The 20751-nt window shown below is 36.5% G+C and overlaps 1 protein-coding gene and 1 pseudogene across 1 annotated transcript; one reads left to right on the forward strand and one right to left on the reverse strand.

The window, feature by feature from the left end:
* Positions 1 to 2000: 2000 nt before the first annotated feature.
* LOC126604541 (auxin-responsive protein SAUR76-like) lies at positions 2001 to 2844 on the reverse strand. The gene has a single exon (XM_050271830.1). The coding sequence runs from the start codon at positions 2741 to 2743 to the stop codon at positions 2381 to 2383; it is 363 nt and encodes a 120-aa protein (XP_050127787.1). The 5' UTR covers positions 2744 to 2844; the 3' UTR covers positions 2001 to 2380.
* Positions 2845 to 11907: 9063 nt separating this feature from the next.
* Positions 11908 to 20169, forward strand: LOC126605171 (uncharacterized; annotated as a pseudogene).
* Positions 20170 to 20751: the final 582 nt, after the last annotated feature.

The following is a 20751-nucleotide window of genomic DNA, read 5'->3' on the forward strand; positions in this document are numbered from 1 at the left end:
TTAGGCCTTGCTTAACAGAGAGAATTGGCTTGAGTAGGACTACTCAAGATATTGAAGGCATTTTTAAAGAAGAAATTGATGACAATTTTCTTATTTTGTCCAAGTTGAAAATTACTTATGGACAAAATAAATCGCAATTAATCCCCACAAAAAATGATAGTATTAAAATTGACAACTATTCTTTATGAGTAACCATCAACTTAAACAAAATAAACTTATCATTCATTTATTCTTTTTAAATACGTTTAATATAGTAAATAGTTTTATCTAAGCCATTCTCTCTACCAAACGAGAGGCCAGAAGGAATTGGAGGCGGCCACTATGTTTCTGTTCCTTACCAATTGTAAATCTCACTCCTTTTTTTAACGGTCTTCAAAAGTACTCCTGTGAAGGACCCATGAGCATTGAAATTGATGGGTCATTGTGTTGAGTTTTTGGCTTAAAATTAGGATCATGCAATAAATTAGGTTTGTGTTACATATTTGGTTTTGGTGTTCTATTTGGGTTTGGTTTTGACTTCTTAGTTAGTTTCCTTGGTGGAGAGATTTTGTTAATTACCTATTTGATTAGGATTTGGATTTATTTCCTATTAGGATTCCTATTGTAACCTAAGTCCTATGCACTATAAATAGGACCTTAGGGTTTGTGTATTTTGTGTGGCTCATTCGTGTGGCAATTTGGTGAGAGTCAATTTGTGAGTTAGAGAGCAATTTGGGAGAATCTTCTCCATTTGTTTGAGTTCTCTACTCGTTTGGTTTAGGGTTTGTAATTTGTGGGATTTGGGTTGTGAGAGTTTAAACACTCTTTTGTAATCTCCATTTGTTTAGTGAAATTTCTCGCCGTGCTTCGTCCATGGAGTAGGCTTTACGCCGAACCACGTAAATATCTTGTGTCAGTTTGAGATTGTTTGTTTTAGCTTTCACCTACGACGTTAATATTTGATACTTTGTTATAATTCGCTTCCGTTTGCGCATAAAAGTACAACACATTGTTGTGACATAAAAATACGAACCACACACCGTTGTTTCTCTTTTGCACAAGTAATTTGAAATTAATCACATTGTTCACAAATTGTGATAAAAGGAACAATCTCATTTTTTTCCCAAATGTCACAAAGTTGTTAGTTAATTAACTAGGACATAGTTCTTATCCAAATAAGGATAGTGTCATCTACACATTTATTTTTACCTCTTACACACTTATCTCAATTTCCAGTCTTCGAATCGAATAAATAAAAAATCAATGGACAAAAAGTGTGAGATAAAAAAAAATGTGAATAGCACTACCTTAAATAATGCCTCAGATACTACCTAATTTGTGTGGGACATGAAAATAATGTATGTACTCTATATTTCGTTATAACGTTGACATTATTTTGGACATAGACGAATACCATATGTGCTACATATGTACCACATTATCGCATTTTTCATATGGCTTGAATATTCTACTTTTTTCACATAAATATTGGATTTCGATCCATATTCATATTTAATCAGTATAATGGGTAGTTTTTTTTTTTTTTTTTGCAAACGATAAATTTTGTTAGATTAGATGTTAGGTTAGCCATCGATGAGGTACATATGTACCACATTATCACATTTCTCATATGGCTTGAATATTCTACTTTCACACATAAATACTGGATTTTGATACGTATTCATATTTAATCAGTATAATGGATAGTTTTTTTTTTTCAAACAATAGATTTTATTAGATTAGATGTTAGGTTAGCCTCCGACGGGGTTTGAACCCACACCGTCATGCAAGAACTCAACTCCTTTCCACCAGTGTGGTAAAGGGCCACTTGCAGTATAATGGGTAGTTAACAAGTAGGGGTGTGATATCCACACACCCTTCTAATTTTCGGCATTCGGATCGGATGAATTGAAGAAGATAAAAATTAACAAAGGGTGTGTGGATAGCACACCCCAACAAGTATATTACTCTAAGTTACATTTTGAAAAATGTGAGGGTTCGAATCTGAGACGCAATGAGTTAAAAAATCATACCATATTAATCAAGGCAATCTACCACTTAAATTGAATAAAAATTACTTATGAAAAGATCAATCCATGAGAAATAAACATTACAATTATATATATATATATATATATATATTTAGAATGAACAAAGAAGAATTACAGAACTGACGAACTTTCCCACCAGCCCAGATGTGAAATATTGGGTTAATTATCCTCAACCGTGCAATCAAATCACACTCAAATTTTTTCCCTCAGTAGATGATCTATTGACAATGTACGACTTTCTATACCGTGCAGATGACCACACAGAATCACCCCCACCACTCTCTCATTATTTTCCTCAATAACCTACTCGCACCATGCACATACATACAAGGCATTACTAAATATTTCCCTCAGCAGGCATAGAACTCGACTAACTCATTCAAGGACTCGGGCTGTGGATCGGCATTGTCGAGCATCCACAACAAGTGCTCGAACAGCACGACCTCGCATGCGACGTTGATCGTGTCGTCATCTGACCTGTCGGCCAGCTCCTTGAAAAGCGGGTGGTCTACGATGTTCGAGGCCACAAGGTAACGTCTTCGGGACTTACCCACGTAGACAGGGCGTAGGTCTCCTGAGATTACGTCCGTGGAGTAATCGTCATCGGCGGCGGAGACAACAGAATTGAGGCTGCGGCGGCTGTTCTGCTTGCTGAAGGAGTTCCACTTCTTCAGTACTGACTTGAGCTTTGTTAGCTTCCCACCTTTGGCCATTTGATATGAATAATGGTTTTTTTCACAGAGAGAGAGAGAGAGAGAGAGAGAGAGAGAGAGAGTTGAGTAGCGCTGTGTTGCTTTGGGGGGATTTGGAAAGGGGAAGGAAGGTTCATATTTAAAGGGAACTTAGGTAAGGAAAAGGGGTGTAGTTGTAATATCCTTATATTATTGGGCCTAATTGCATGAGGAAATTTAAAGGGATTATTATGTGTTCTGTGACATATTTTCTTTTTAGAAATTATAAAAGAAATAGATGGGCACTTGCGGCGCAAACAATCAACTTCGCAATGTATATGTAATCGGTTGTATAATTCAAGTGATTAAGAATATTTTCTTTTACGTATTTTGATTTTAATTTGATTCAGAGTTTAGTATCGTAGATGTAATAATGTGCTTTCATTTTTCTCAATTACGCACATTTATTCTAATTTTATTCAAAATTTGGTAACATAGATGTGAGACCGTACTTCCATTTTTCTTAGTTAATATAAAAACAATATGACGGAAAATGTTTATTTTTATTTATCAATCTAATACATATGAGAGTTTTCTTCATCATTTAGCTACACTTTTTTAGAATACATATATATATATAGAGAAATTAGGTTCACATCCTTCTTTTGCTACTCCATTGATTAAAATCCTATTCATTTTCAATTTTTTATCAAGGTCCTTGGGTATTAATAACATCATTAATTATTTGAATAATAAAATATTTTTATTTTTAAATATATTCCTTTAGTGTTAAAAATGTTAAAATTAGTATATTTATATTTATGGCTAAATTTTTTATCATATATTTTTATTTTTAGTTTGTACCTATGTCACATCCCGGCCCGGGTCCACCACATCCCGGGCCCGTTCCACCACCGTAGCACAATATTGTCTGCTTTGGGCTTACCATTCCCTCACGGTTTTGTTTTTGGGAACTCACGAGCAACTTCCCAGTTGGTCACCCATCCTGGGAGTGCTCTGGCCTCATTCTCGCTTAACTTCGGAGTTCATACGGAACCTAAAGCCAGTGAGCTCCCAAAAGGCCTCGTGCTAGGTAGGGATGAGAATATACATTTAAGGATCACTTCCCTGGGCGATATGGGATGTCACAATCCACCCCCCTTAGTGGCCCGACATTCTCGTCGGCACACTTCTTTTTGGGAACTCACGAGCAACTTCCCAGTGGGTCACCCATCCTGGGAGTGCTCTGGCCTCCTTCTCGCTTAACTTCGGAGTTCCGACGGAACCCGAAGCCACTGAACTCCCAAAAGGCCTCATACTAGGTAGGGATGAGAATATACATTTAAGGATCACTCCCCTGGGCGATGTGGGATATCACAACCTATTTTTAATTTGTACCAATTTTCTTTTCATTTTTATTTGTACCCATATATTAGTTTCTTTTTGTGCCCATATTTTTTAAAGTTTTATTTGTGTTTGTATCCATGTGTATACCGTCACATGACATTATATATTTAATCCATGATAGAAAAATTGCATATGGTATATTTATGTTTTATGCCTAAACTTTGTATCATATATTTATATTTTGAGTTTGTACCCACTTTTAATTTGCAACATTCTTTTAAATTTGTAGTATTTTCTTTTTAGTTTTATTTTGTACCCATGTATTAATTTCTTTTAGCACCTATATTTTTTAAAAATTCATTTGTACTCATAATTTTTTAATCTTTTATATGTACCCTAATTTATTTATAATGTACCCATTCTTCTTTATTAATGTACCACCTTGTTATATGTGAAATGTACCAATTTTTTGTAAAATGTACCAATTTTTTTAACACTATGGATACATTCTTTTGCCATTTCTTATTTCTTATTTTTACATAGTTTTTATCCATTTATTCAATCAAAATGTTTGAATTTTTTGTATTATAACCGTTTCTAATAGTATTATAATGAGGGATTTTAAATTTATAGGATTATAAATCTCATAAAATATCAAACAATTAATGTCAAAACTATAAAAATATAAATATTAATTGTAATATAATGAGGTGTACAAAGTCAAGGGACTTTGATCAAACTTTGAATATCATTAAGGTTTTAGTCAAATAATGTTAAGGATTAGGTACCGCATCCAAAGTATCCATATATATATATATATATATATATATATATATATATATATATATTATGAACGATATATTTGTGAATATATCATCGGTAAACTTAACTACACTTTTAAAAAAATTGTGCAGTTAACCATGCACACTGAAGAGCTGGCCCGACCTAGGCCCAGTGCGGGCAGGGCGACCGTTCGGGGCCCAAAAAAATTAGGGGAATCAAAATTATTGGGGTGGTATATTTATATATGTTTTTATAAAAGTATAAATTTATAAAATTTGGTTTAGTGACAAAAAAATTTAACTAGAACTAGTGGTTTTGTTGTTTAATATTAATGAGGATGAGATCTTAGGTTGAAAACACCATGTGTGTTTATTTACATTCCAATTTTTACAAATTTCTTTTTGTAACAGTATATAATTATAAAATTTGGCTAAATGATCAAGAAGTTTAATTAGAAGCAATAGTTTTTGTTGTTTAAAATTAACGAGAGGTCCTACGTTCGAAATGCTATGTGCATGTTTATTTTTTTCAATTTTTACAAATTTTTGTTTGGTTGTTAATTTATTTACTAGCTAGTAGCTATGTGGGTTGCTATTTACTAGCTAGGCTAAATTTTTAGACCAAATTTGCAAATAATATTACGTGTCATCAAAATGTTTAATTTAATATTCATTCATTACTTATACATATCCTTAAAAGACTCGAAAACATTATGATTTTTTTGGTCTTATGTTGACGAGGTTAGTAAATAAGAAAAAATACCTCACGATTTATACCAAAACACTTTAAAAGTTCAGATGGAAAACAAAACTCATAATATATCTACTTGTAAGCCCGAAATTTTTTTGTTTCTTTCTCTCGATACAAAATAAATTAGTTATTCCGTGTTTCTAAATTATTGAATTTGAAGTATTTTTCTAAATATAATTTTATCGGTGTCTTACGTGTGAAAACAAATAATTTTTTTTTTTATATGAAATGAGAGTACATTTTTTGGCATAGTCCCGAGCCTCAAAAATCTCTGGACCGGCCCTGCTGAAGAGTAATTACACTTATTTAAAATAATCAATTAAATTCAGTCTTATGACATAAACATATAAAGTTGTTTAGTAAGCAAACATTACTTATGTTGGCTTTTGGCACATAGTGCCTTCAAAATTTGGTTGTTGCATGACGCTGACTAGAAGGTTGTTGGTCTCCATGTTGGGAATGCATGTATATTGATTCCTTTTATAAAAACAAAACTGATTTAATTCTAATATTTTCCATTTCAATTTTAAATTACAAAAGTATTGTCAGTGAAAGAGACAGACATGTGCAGATGGTGTTACCAAGAACGTCTTCGTCAAATCGATCATCCATAATTTATTTGTTTGTATGAACTTGTTTATTGTTTTATTTCTTCTGGTAAACGGTTTGAGAAGGTGAATTTTAAAATTATTGAGAATTAAGAAGATAATCGTTGCCTCCATCTTCCAGAATATGGGCGCCAACAGCTGGTAAGTGGTAACAACTAACAACCTTCATTTTCAATATTATCAAAAAAAGACAAGTGAATTAATTAATACACTGTATACAGGTTGAAATTGTCATATGTATTCAACTATTATATATATATATTCAAATGAAAAAAGATTAGACGAGATTAGTCATTCGGCTATGATCGCATGCGAGGCATCTTTTCTCCCTCAAAGGGTTGAGAACCATTACCCTTAAAACCCACCCGCCTGTCCATTATCCGCCATTTTTTTATAATAAATGATAGTAAACAAAAAAGATACATGCAGAGGAACTATGCCAAGACTCGCAATGACAAAAACGATTAACAAAAATGGTAAAAAAATGTCACGAGCATGAGCAGAGGCTACAAAATCTGAAATTGTGGACCACCAGTATAAGCATAACTATTTGTCCTAAAAGAAGCTAAAACATCTACAACCTAATTTCCTTCTCTATAAATATGTGTACACATAAATCACTTTTGACGAAGTCTCCGAAGACAATTCTTCCAATCCACCATAAGTAACCACAAGACTCCATTAGGTGCCCTAAAAAGATTGTAAATACACATATGAAGTTTGTTTTAATCCATAAATGAAGGCAAAATATGATGCTTTTAACTCCTTGCACTTTCTTTTAGAATAGTCATTAAAGAAGGAAATTCGAACTTGAGAATTTAGTGAATCAAGGTCATTTAACACTCAAACAAAGTTGTATTTTTATGATGAGGTTAATTACAACTAGGTATCAAACTATTACAAGTAAATATTTTTGTCAGGTTCACGCGAGTAGAGTTCAAACCTCCTTCAACAAAGTAACGACAACAACAGCTAATTAGTACGTTAGAGCATCCCAGTGAGGGGTTCTATATGAGGTTGGAAAAGTGATGGATATAACCCATTTTAGAGCTCTGAGGAATCTTTGGAGTTTTATAAAATAAAATAAAAAATCTCCCAGTGAGGGGCTATTTCTTTCAGGCTCTACGTGGGGTTGTATATATTTATTTATGTAATAATTTGATTATGCGATTTTTTTTTCTGTGTTAACTTTTCTTAAGTTGATTTTTAGACGTGTTATCTTAAATTTTTTTTTAATAAACCTTTCAACTTAAAAAAGTTCAAATTGTGACAAAATTAGATTTCATCACTTATAATATCTCAATCTTAGCCGTTGAATGATACAAACCCCCAACTTTGCCCTATGAAATAATTTGATTTTCATGTACAACACAACAATTTACCTAGCACCAATTGGTAAGTTAGTATCATACAATTTTTGAAAAAAAATTATTTGAAAATTTCACCCACCAATGCCCATGAACGTTAAATCAATTTGAAATTTTAATTCTTATGGAATTTAAAACAATCATTAATTAGCAAAATTCCAATAAATTACAAACAAACACAACCAAATGTTTCATCACAAAATAAGGGGCATTTTAGCACTATAAAATTTGTAATCTGAGTTGTAAAGCAAATTTAATGAATTTTTTTTGTTAAAACCCAGTAAACGAGAAGTCAGGAAAAAATATATAGGATGTGTTAAAGTTTTAAGAGAGAAATCTAAATTTTTAGATTAATAAAAGTGAGCCTTTTTAGTAGAATAGTTTATCTCATTTTATGTCTTGAGCATTAAACATACAAACAAAATGTAGGAAGATCCTTGGAACAAAAATATATAAGAAAAAAAAATTAAAAAAGGAATAAAAGGAGAGTATAAGTGTATTCACAAGTGGAGGGAGAGTGATAGAATTTGACTCACATAAGTTGCTACTTTTCTCGTGAAACCCACTGTTTTTTGGGGTTTGATGTAGCCCAATTTTATGTTATCCAATAAACGAAGTTGCTAGCCAAAGTGGTGGATCTAGCCCAATTTGTCGGCTCATTGGAAATGAAATTTCTCAATAAGACTTCAAATTTAGTAACTCATGAAGGATAAAGCCCCCATTAAGGATGTCCTTATGTTCATTTTTTTTTTTTTTTTAAAACGAGCCTAAAAAGTTTCGGGTTGAAATTAAATAAAGGAAAATGATATAAGTTTGGGCACCATCGACATTAAAATTAGTGGTCACTTAACCATGATATAATTTGGCATTTTATGACAAAGAGATATTATATTCACACACCTCAAATTACTTCTCCCACACCTTTTTAATTTTTTAATATTTTCTACACAACACTAACACTTGATAGAAAAATATTAAAAAATTAAAAAGGTGTGAGAGAAGTAATTTAGGATGTGTAAATATAATCTCCCTATGACAAATCTTGATAAAGATACATGACGGCCGCTGGTGAGCAAAATCATGTGAACAACACATGGACTTGGCTTGTCCTAGAATATTTTAGTCATGTCTACATACTAGTAACATATGTCAGGCCATACCTCCCCCACGTGGATTTGTGCAACTAAGTATAACTAGAGTGTTAATGGACTCATAATCTTGTCAAATTATTTCGAATATTGTGTCCAATAATGGTTAATCCTAACCTGATATTTAACTAATTGCATTTTGATGGATTATCTATAAAATATTACTGTACTAGATAATCCTAGATGTTTTAATCATGTCATGTTCTCCATAAATCAGTTTAAACAAATTCGTCGTTTATGTCTTTTCTTACAAGAAAATTAAACTTAAAAACCTCTTCTAACATTAAGAAAATAAGGAGCATGCATTACACTAATAACTAGTTGACACTCGTATTATGTATGAGTTTCTATCAAAACTCTATCTTACAAACTTTGTATTAAAGGAAAACTAATGAAAAGAGTTTGAAAAGTTTGAGTTTTAACGATAAGAACAAAATAAAGGGTAAAGTGAATAGTACCAGGATTGACTTTTTAGTGAAAAAAATATGGTTTTTCGTTAATGTGAACAATATTGAGAGCTTTTCGTTAAAGTGAAAAATACTGAGAGCTTTTCGTTAAAGTTCCTTGTATTAATTGGTTATGTTAGTATCTTAATCATGAATTCAGATCTTCTTTGAATCTCATAGTCTGAAGCCAACGGACCAAAAAATCTAAACCACTTATTTTAAATTATACTCCATTAGCTCATTTCACCGACCCACCTCACACAAACTAATGGTCTAAACATCTCTCTCCCTCTCTTGAACGGTCCAGATTACTCCATTCGTCGACTCTGGATTGTGAGATCCGGGAAGGACCTGATTTCCAATTGTAAACAATACCACAAAGGCACAAAGTAAATAAGATACTCAAAATCGAAAAAAGAAAGTAAATGATTTAGGAATTTAGATCATTTCCAAATCTTATGGTCTGAAGCTGACGGATCAAAAAATCCTGGCTACTCATTTTAAATCCTTCAACAAATTAAAGAAACATATTAGTGGAACCACAGTTGATTTGAGAAGCTAGTAAGCTACGAATTGAAGAGAACATTTGTAATGATTGAAGCACATACAAGCAACGAGAAACATGGACGCCGAACATAGTCATGTCATGTTGTATCCAATGATTTAGTTCGTAATTAATTAGTGATAACATCATGACCGATGCATAGTATATTATCGGACTTGGTAGATCAATTTCTTAATCATTCATTCATTAGCTCTGCAGATAATACATGTCTACTTAAGCACTAATAAGACGAACCTAATCTCCAGAAGGGAACAAAGATTAATGGATTAAACACAGCAAAAACGTGATACGTGGTTGAGAGTAATTGGGAGAGAAGGTGTTCAAGATTCTTTGTGTCCTCCTATATATTCATACGTCAGTTTATATTTAGTTGTTTCTATACAACGTTATATTTACATCAGGTAGGTGGGGTGACATCGGTTAATTAACGACACAATGATTAGTTATAATGATATGATATCAAACTTGTTGTATGATAAAAACAAATCAAACTAGAACATTTCACTTACAAACAACAAATACTACTAATCCGTAATGCTAAATAATAATTTCCTTTTGTTCGTCAATTCGAAAGCAATGTTTCATGATGGGCCAAGTAAGTTTGGTCATAATCAAAGAGCAGAAAATGATGTGATTAGACTGATTAGTAGAGATATGCAATCTGATTCTCTGTTGGAGACACAATCTCATATTCTGCAGGTGGGTATGTATGTGACAAAGAGCATATGAACAAATCTATGCCACATTTCGTGAACAATATAATTATTTGCTCTTTCCTATCAAGCAAAATAAAATAAAAATTATTATATATATATACAAGAAAATTTTCGAAATTGATTCCTACTGATTGGATAAAATAAATTGGGACAAAATATTAAAAGATATTGATTGGATTGAACATAACTAAGTAGATACACGACCTCAAAATGATCTCTCTATTTCTGTAGCAATGGGCAATAATATATATAGGTTCCAAATCATGTGCTTAGGAAAATCTGGTCGACCTCATGTAAACATTTATGCAATTATCTTATCATATATGAATCTGGCTATGTTATTAGTTTTGTCTTGCTGCCTTCTGATGCTCATATTTATCTGTTATCATGGGCGTGAAAAATCAAGGCATAAGATAAAATATTTACTGACATTGTGTTTGATCATGCATCAAGCTCAATACTATAATATGTTGTGCAAATTTTTTTTGTAAAGTAAATGGAAAACACTATAAGATGATGTAGTAGATGTTATTTTCTATGTAAAAGTGGTATTCTAGAGCAAATTCATCTAAACTACGGCGAGAGAGATTTGAACTCAAGTGCATAAGAGAGAGAACATTGTTTTAGTATGATGTAATAGATGTTATTTGATTGAATTGTTACACTTCCTTTCTCCAACTCGGGTTATGTCCCACTTAGATTTCTCGAGGTAAGGTTCTAATGATGTAAAGGATTGTAGAAAATTTAGCTTCTTCCGAACAAATTAGACTTTGCCATAATGTAAAGGAGAAACATTTTTCTTTTTGTAGTTTTAATATGATGATTTTGTATGTGTGTTAAATTGATGTTTGCAGTTAAATGAATAACTTCTTACATGTAAACGGGCAAACAATGTTGGCCTTCCCCCTTGAACTAAAAACCTAAACCTCCCCACCGTGCTGTTGGAATCGAAGGATTTGAAGTTCATGATGAAATTGATTTCTGGAGAATGATGGTGGGCCTGCCTAAAGGGTTTCATTAAGAAAAAGTATCCATGAGTGGACTATGCCAACCCTAACAAGAGGCTTGGACTCTTGGTAGGTCCGTTTGAGACTAAAATGTGGGCTGGCTACAATAATAAGCCCGTTCAAATCGAAGAGTACACTTGGGCCACGTAAGAAAAAATAAAAACCCGTATCATTCAATGCTACGAAAATATATAGAAGAAAAATTACATAACTAATGAGAAAAAGAAAAGAGGGATTCTACTTTGCGGGCATATCACAAATGATCATAACGTTATGTTATTAAATCAAAACGTCACTTTAATCGTGTACCCCGTACACTGAGTCCTCCTAGCACGTGGAGCATCCAGGGCGCACTTTATAGCTGGAAAGCGAGACTTGTACCACAAGGAACGGCCTCCCGCAAATATATGGACCGTCCAAGTTTCTGCATTGGTTGCTCTCGTAAAATTCCTCTTAAAATATTAATTGAAAATATGGACCGTTGAAGCTCCTTTCTTTCGCTCCCGCCTCTTCTTCTTTTCTGACCAATCAGGTCGGATCCCTCCAACCTACTTTCCATCCACCGTCTTCTTCTCCACCGTCCACGTCTCTCTGTGTCTCTCTCTCTCTCTCACTTCTTCCTCACCAGAAAAAAAAAATCAAAGTTTTCGAAAACCCAAAAACGATGAGCAATCTGAGCTCGAATCTCACCCACCAGTCTGCCTTCACTCCCCGTTTCTCGCCCAGGCACGCTTTCCAGATCCACGAGTTCCGCGTCTTCCGCCGCCGCAGACTCAAACCCGTCCCGCGAAGCCAACTCGGAATCGGAATCCCATTCCACGAATTCATTTCCCGATTCCCGTCCCCCAATTCCCTCGAATTCATCGCTCCGGCTCTCGGATTCGTCTCCCGCGCCGCCCTCTTCCTCTCCAACAATCCGAACTCGAACTCGAACCCGAACTCGGTCGGGCGGAAATTCGACTCGGATATCGGGGAGTGGGTTCTGTTCACCAGTCCGACGCCGTTTAACCGGTTCGTTCTGCTACGGTGTCCGACGGTGTCGTTTCAATGCAGCGAATTGCTAGAAGATTTGAACGAGAAGCTGGTGAAGGAGGACAGGCACTTCGTGCGGCTGAGTAGCGGCAGAATCCGATTTGATTTGGGAAGCGAAACGGCAAGTTTAGTGGAAAAGAAATTCGAGTATCAGAGACTGTGTATAAGTACGGACGACGGAGGAGTAATATCTTTGGATTGGCCAGCCAATTTGGATTTGAGAGAAGAGCATGGCTTGGATACCACCTTGGTTCTCGTGCCGGGCACGGCAATGGGAAGCTTGGATTGGAGTGTCAGGTCGTTCGTGTGTGAAGCTCTCCGGCAAGGCTGCTTTCCGATTGTTATGAACCCGAGGGGCTGTGCTGGTTCGCCTCTCACCACTCCGCGGTATGTTCATTCACTCAATCAATTCAGTGAGACTAGGATTATGTGTTTGTGAATTGTAGTTCAAAACTTGAAATAATGGGTTATGTCTGGAAATTTAAAATCTTGGATTGAGTATTGCCTTTATTATATATAGCTAAGAAATGGGTCTGCATTTGTTTTGGATTTTATGTTTTGGAAGGCTAGGATCATGTGTTTGTGAATTAAAGTTCAAAACTTGGAGCAGTCATGGGCGGAGCCACATTGGATAGAATGTGTGTGCTCCCCATATGCACCCAAGTTTGATTCTCCTCATAGTTTAGCTTAGTTTAAAGTAGAATATCGCTTGTATCAAAAAGTTTAAAACTTGAAAATTTATGGTTGGAAATTTGGTATCTTGGATTGAATATTGCCTTTGTTATATATAGTTAATGAAGTGGCCTGCGTTTCTTGTGGATTTTTTTTTTCTTTCTGTTTTTGGATTTTGGGAGAATCATAAAGTGGTGATCGTAGGGCTACTTAAGCTACTTCATGTTATGTAGGTTATTTTCAGCTGCTGACAGCGATGATATCTCCACTGCTATACAGTTCATCACTAAGGCGAGGCCGTGGACCACATTGATGGGTGTTGGCTGGGGTTATGGTGCTAACATGTTGACGAAGTACCTGGCAGAAGCTGGGGAGAGCACACCGCTTACAGCTGCCACCTGCATTGACAATCCTTTTGACTTAGAGGAGGCCACTAGGTCCTCTCCTCATCAGACGGCTATTGATCAGAGTCTCACTGATGGTTTCCTAGATATTCTAAGATCTAACAAGGTGGTTAATCAGCTGGAAACTTCTACAATAGTGCAAATTCATTACCTCTCAGGCTTTCCATCTATTACGAAACAAATTTCTACTTATTTCTTAATGTGGTTGCCATCTAATTATGTTCAACCCTTCACTTTGCGAAAACTATCCCTTACCGCTATTAAATTATGCTATATGCATGCCTGGTTTTGTAGGAACTGTTTCAAGGAAAATCAAAAGGGTTTGATGTGGAACAAGCGCTTTCAGCAAAATCTGTTCGTGATTTCGACAAAGCAATCTCCATGGTATCTTATGGTTATGAGGCCATTGAGGATTTTTATTCCATATCAAGTACAAGAGGTGTGATTGGGAATGTGAAGATCCCCGTCCTATTTATACAGGTGCATACGTAGTTGTCAACTCAATGCTATGTTCTTCAAAATTGACAAAAATACTTGTTTATTATACACTTGTTTATTATACACTGATAGTTAAAATCTGTCAATTTATCAGAAAGATGATGAATCAGCGCCACTCTTCTCAGTTCCACGTAGTTTGATAGCAGAAAATCCATTCACAAACCTACTGTTGTGGTCTTATTTGCCCTCTACTGTTACTGATAGTGGTAGATCTGCTATGTCGTGGTGCCAGCACATAACAATTGAGGTAATCGTTGGTTTTGTTTCTCTTTGAGGTTAATGAAATTTTGTTTATCACTGTATCATTAAACCACTTCATGCTGAAGATTTTGACAGAATCTAAGTTTGCATTCTGATATTCTGATAAGAATGCATGTGGTATGTGCAGTGGCTCACAGCAGTAGAGCTGGGACTTTTGAAGGGCCGTCACCCTCTTCTTGAAGATGTAGACCTACCCATAGACCCTTCAGAAGGTTAGCTCTTGTGGAAGGCAGACTGTCCAACAATAGTGGTTCCAAGTTGTTGGATCTTGCCCATTCAGATTCTTTAAATGGATATTCTGCAGGTCCCGCAGACAATATGCCTGAAGAAAATGATACTGCTGCTAGCTTCAGGATACGATCCAGAAAGGACTCTGAGAGAAAGTCAGAGGTCCAAAACACAGGGTTACAGGATGTGGAAAATGGTTCCCTGGATCAGACTAACTCTGATGATCGAGAATTGGTCAATAAGGAGGAAGTCAATCCTGTAGATGAAAAAGGTCAAGTACTACAGACAGCAGAAGTTGTTATGAACATGCTAGATGTAACCATGCCTGATACTCTTACAGAAGAAAAGAAGAAGAAGGTGGTGTTCGAAATAGCAGTTTCATGCTATTGTTTTACTTTTGTGGTTGTTTTAATGTTAATTTCATATGTTAATTAGGGTCTCTGATCTTCTCTATGTATGGTTCTGGTCTATCCAAATCAAATAATGTACCCGATTTAAATTTTATCTCACATTTATCTGGTATATGGGCCCAGGTCTTAACAGCAGTTGATCAAGGAGACACGCTGATGAAAGCTTTGCAAGATGCAGTGCCGGAAGATGTTCGTGGAAAGCTAACATCTGCTGTTTCTGGAGCTCTGCATACTCAAGGAACAAAGCTAAAGTTTGATCAACTCTTGGGTATTGCTCAGATTCCTGACATGTCTTCAGGTCTAAAGTCAAAGATCGAAGACAAGGTCATTGAAACATCAAGTTCAGAAGGTGTACAGAAAGAAAATCGTTCGTCAGATCTGTTGAAAAAGGATGGTGATCTGGTGGATAGCTCAATTAACAAACTACCGGATGCAAACAAGCCTCCAGGGGGACTAGAATCAGAGGATCCTCCCGCAGACGGATCAGAAAAGATTTCAAATCTAGACCAGTCACAATCATTGAGCAGTCAGGAAAGTGATACTTCTGGTTCTGTCAGAAAGGACTTTAGCAAATCAGGAAATGATTCTTCCAAAGAAAAGGCTTCCGAAGATCTTTCCAACAGTGAAAAGAGTTCAAACCTAGATCAGTCTCAATCACTGAGCAGTCAGGAAAGTGATATTACTGGTTCTGTTGGAAGGACACTAGGGAATCAGGAAATGACAAGTCTTCCAAGGAAAAGGCTCCTGAAGATCTTTCCAATAGTGAAAAGGGTTCAGAACTAGAAAAAAATCCTAACAATTCCAGTCAGGTTGAAATTGTCGGTGGCACTGAGGAAGCAGTTGTAGAGGAGCAGAGAGACCAAGATGGTAGAAACGCTCCGTCAGACACAAAGAAAGAAGAAAACAATATCCAGAAGAAGGATAATACAAATGTGCAGCCCGTGGCGGACCAAAGTAAGAACTTCAGCGTTTCTGAGGCATTGGATGCATTGACAGGGATGGATGATAACACCCAAATGGCAGTCAACAATATTTTTGGTGTTATAGAAAATATGATAACTCAAACGGGGGAGAGTTCAGAACGGGAAAGTGAAGTAAAAGAAGTTGATTCTGTGGCACAGTCTGAATTTGCAGAGGACCATGTCAGTGATGACAATAGTCAAGAAGATTCAGAAGCCAGTAAGACTGAGCAAAATGTGCAAATGGATATTTTAAGCAATGTCCGTGTCTCTGATCACCCTGGGAATGGTATGGATTTGCAACCTGATGCACCAAATGGATGGGTAGAGAAGTCTAATCATACCCCCCAGTCAGCTTATAGGAATGCTTTGAACAGTTCTCAGGGAAGTGATGCAGTTAACAATGTAGATGATGATAAAAATGAAAAGAAAGATGAATTGGTTGGTCCAAATCTTCTTGCTGGAAGTGTAGACAAACTTAATCATGTAAAGAAGGCTCCAGTTTCCATAACTTCAATTCCAAATGGGGTGAATACTCTTCTTTCAAAGGTACCTGACGAATCACTTGATTTAGATTCAACCACCGCTCTGCTGTTGGACTATTTTCCAGAAGAAGGTCAGTGGAAGCTCCTAGAAAAACCAAGACATGTTTCCGATGGTACCGTTGCAACTCATAGGGGTGTTGACAGTAAGATTCACACCCATTCACCTGCAAAGGTAAATGGTAAAGTTATCGAACCATCATATGCAATATTAGATACAGAAAGGCATCAGGAACCAGTGAAAGAGTATGAAACGTTGGAAAATATTGAGGGGAGAGTCAAAATTGGTGAAGACAAAGTAGGGGAGTTTATGCGACTTGTGAAAAATATTATATTGAATACTTTGAAGATTGAAGTGGGTCGCAGACTAAGTGCGGATGACATGAAAAATATGGAACCCTATCTTTCCAAAGATATGGAACAAGTGGCTAATGCAGTTTCATTTGATGTTGGATATGACACGTATGCTCCATGTTTGGAAGTTGAATACCATAGTATTATTGACTGCACTACAGAAAAAGTTGGTACTCTCCATGGTGAGCATATAATAAGAGCCATATCATCTTCTGTTCAGGGCACTAGTTACTTGAGAAGAGTGCTGCCAATTGGTGTCATAGTAGGCTCGAGCCTAGCGGCACTGAGAAAATATTTTGATGTGGTTACGATCCATAACTATGGTCAAATAGAAGCTCTGACGCTTAGTCGAGCAAAAGTATCTGGAAAAAAAGATCTGGGCAAGGCTAGTGGCACAGAGATTCACCACATGCCTGTTGATAAATATGATCAAAGTGCTAGCTTGGACAGTTTAGTTAACAGGGAAGGGAAAAAGAACTGGTTGAAGAATATAAACAACAGTGTTATGGTTGGTGCTGTTACAGCTGCCCTAGGGGCATCTGCATCTGCGTTATTCGTGGAGCACCAGGTAATATGTTCATTTCTTCAGACATTTTTAGTTTTATAAAATGGTAGCTATACAAGTAGATGCCCATGCAAAATTGGTTTTAGGGCTTTTATTTCTTGAACTACTGCCCAACTTGGTAGTTACTAGACAACCTAGTGTCTTCTTTGACATAACTTGCGGAAATCTTCCCATTTGTATTGAGAGAGCTTTACTATGATTATTTCCACTGTTTATTATGAACTGGTTCAAAATCAGTTATTTTGCATTTACCTTCTTTTGGTGTTGTTCTGTTATTCTTATCAGTATGAGCGCTGCCTAAGATGATGTCCATATCACTATGTCAGATCCCATTGCCTTATCCTCTATTTTTGTGTTTATTTGAATTTGTTCTTTGTGAAGACAAAGTCAGCTGACTTTATCTATTTTTATATGTTGCTACTTATTATGCTTATATACAAACACACAGGATTCGTACAAAGGTGATGAAACTTCTGGCAAGAGTTTATCCAAGTCGTTGGTGAAAGGTAAAGGTCAGAAGGAGCCTGACATGTTTGAGGAGGCTGAGAAAAACCAAAGTAACATTGTCACAAGTATTGCTGAGAAAGCCATGTCAGTTGCTGCTCCCGTGCTACCCACCAAGGAAGATGGTGAAGTAGATCAAGAAAGGTATTAACACAAGATATATGTATTTCCAATATATACAGACGTACCACTACTTTCTTTTACTAATTTTGTAACCCCTTTGCAAATAGATTAGTCACAATGTTGACAGATTTGGGACAAAAGGGTGGCATGTTGAGGTTAGTTGGAAAAGCTGCTTTGCTTTGGGGTGGTCTACGTGGTGCGATGAGTTTGACTGACAAGCTTATCCAATTTCTTGATATACCTGAGCGTCCCTTAATCCAGAGGTATTGTGTAAGTTGTCTTGAGAGTAACTAGATAGGTTAATTCTAATTACTGCTTTAGAAAGGCAAAAGGGAAGTCTTTATCTCAAAATTATTCGGGGTTCAAATTTCTATGTTCAGGAGGTTAATCTTCCATGCCAGTCCATATAGACTATCAAGAGAGTTTCATATTGTAATTTTTATCTGTATGTTGCATCATGCATTCGTGAAATCAGAGATCTAATTTCATATAGTTTGTTGGGTTCCTTTGGTTTGCATGGTGATCTTTTTCCATTTATGCACAGATTCTGTTCTTGATTATTTTATTTCCTGATATGCTCTTTTATCCTGATTTGCTTCTGTAGGATTTTTGGGTTTGTCGGTATGGTTCTTGTTTTGTGGTCACCAATTGTTGTTCCACTACTTCCATCATTTTTGCAAAGCTGGACAACCAATACATCCTCTAGAATTGCTGAACTTGCTTGCATTGTTGGCCTCTACACGGCTTTTATGATACTTGTTGTGATATGGGGCAAAAGAATACGTGGATATGAAAGTCCTCTTCACAGATATGGGCTAGATTTAACGTCATTGCCAAAGGTATGTGTTAGCTGAAATTGTGGACATGTACTCTAAGATCATGCAAAATAAGTTAGTGTTCTTTACTTGCAGTTGTATGATTTTTCATCTCCTTGCTTGCAGTTAGGTGATTTTTTGAAGGGCTTGGTTGGTGGAGTTGCCCTTGTTTTGTCAATACACTCAGTAAGCGCACTACTTGACTCTGCGAATCTCTCTTGGCCCTCCACTCCCTCTTCTTTGGATGCTGTCTCACAGCTCAAAGTGTGTACGCAAGGGCTTGTGATGGTTGGTCAAGGAGTTATAGTAGCTACTGGTATTGCTCTTGTGGAAGAATTGTTTTTCAGGGCATGGCTGCCCCAAGAAATTGCTGCAGATCTTGGATATCATCGAGGAATAATTATATCAGGACTTGTGTTCGCTTTATCCCAGAGGTTTCTTTCTATTCATTTTACTTTACTCATCGCCTGCTAAAATCAGTGCTTTCTTTTTGTCTTCTGTACAGTTACTGGAATCGATATTTGCTATAATCCTTTAACCTTTAAGGTGGCCTCAGTTTCTGCTATTGTTGTGATTTACACGAGCAGCGCAATGCAATACTGGACTTTTCTACATAATGATTTCTTCTGACCACGTGCAAAACAAATCTAACAGCCCTTTTATTTCTATGGAATTTCAGGTCTCCGCTATCAACACCAGGTCTATGGCTTCTATCTTTGAGTTTAGCAGGTGCTCGGCAAAGAAACGAAGGCAGCCTTTTCATACCAATTGGGTTGCGTTCAGGAATTATCGCTTCAAGTTTCATCATACAGAAGGGTGGCTTCCTGACCTACCGGGGTAACTTTCCTCCTTGGCTTATGGGGACACAGCCATTCCAACCGTTTAGTGGGCTAATTGGTTTTGCATTCACCTTAGTTTTAGCACTAGTTCTGTACCCTACACAGCCTCTTCGTGAAGAGAATGCAGAAGGGACAACTGAAGAATCTATAAAACAGCATGCCGGTGAATAGTGAGGCGGTCTTCTTGTTGCTTACTGACTGTGTTTGCCTGGATACTTCCACCTTGTAACGGGAACAGCCTCGGGCCATGGAGTTCAAAGTTTCAGAAGAGATGTTTCTTAAAAGTTCAAAGTGCTTCATGGGAGCTTTTCGTCGCTAATGCTACAACTCGCCAAGGCGACGGCCATGGTGTATATATATAAGACGCTGCAGGCAAATTTTGTAACTAGGAAATAACTGCACCAACGTGCTTGTAGTTTAGCTCATTTTGCTTGCTTGCTGTTATATATCATGTATAGTGTATAGAACGAACCACCACCAGTCTGGAACCCTACATTTGTTATATATCATGTAAATTCGTTCTTATTCCGATTCCATAGACGCAAACAAGACATAAAAACGATGTCCGACAACTTGCCATGTTTTTCGTTTCGTGATTTCGTATGTTTACAGAATGGTTCTACCTTCTTTGTAATTACAGAAATTCACTCAAAGTTCTTATGAGCCACAAGAGTGTGGAATCCCACTGGTCTGAATCCAGTCACCTTCCGGGAAGGTCCTTCCCCATGCAAAAAACAACCCAACTGTAAACTGCCTCACAATCTCCCCACTTTGACCACCCCTGGGGGTGTATCATATCCCCCAAATAACTCCTCATCACAACTGTCCGTGAACAGTTCCTCCATCGCATTCCCAAAAATGTCACGAAATTTTGCCTCTCGGTCTTGTTAAATTCCGGTGCAGGGACAATGGTGCACTTGTGTAGTGAAATGCCGGTGTTCTGATTCTGGTCCGTTCTGCCTTGTGCAGTGATTGTTACTTTCTGTCCGGGGATTGGTTTTCGCACAACCACCCCGCAGTTTTGGAAGACTGCAGCTGCATTTCCGAAATGAAATCAATCGTGCCTTGGATGATGCAGTCGCGGTAGCACTGGCGAAGCGAATGGAC

The sequence above is a fragment of the Malus sylvestris genome, chromosome 15, assembly GCF_916048215.2.
Source record: "Malus sylvestris chromosome 15, drMalSylv7.2, whole genome shotgun sequence".
NCBI lineage: Eukaryota > Viridiplantae > Streptophyta > Magnoliopsida > Rosales > Rosaceae > Malus > Malus sylvestris.

Excerpts from the sequence above, each read along its gene's own strand:
- LOC126604541 (XM_050271830.1), bottom strand. The coding sequence starts at position 2,743 with ATGGCCAAAGGTGGGAAGCTAACAAAGCTCAAGTCAGTACTGAAGAAG.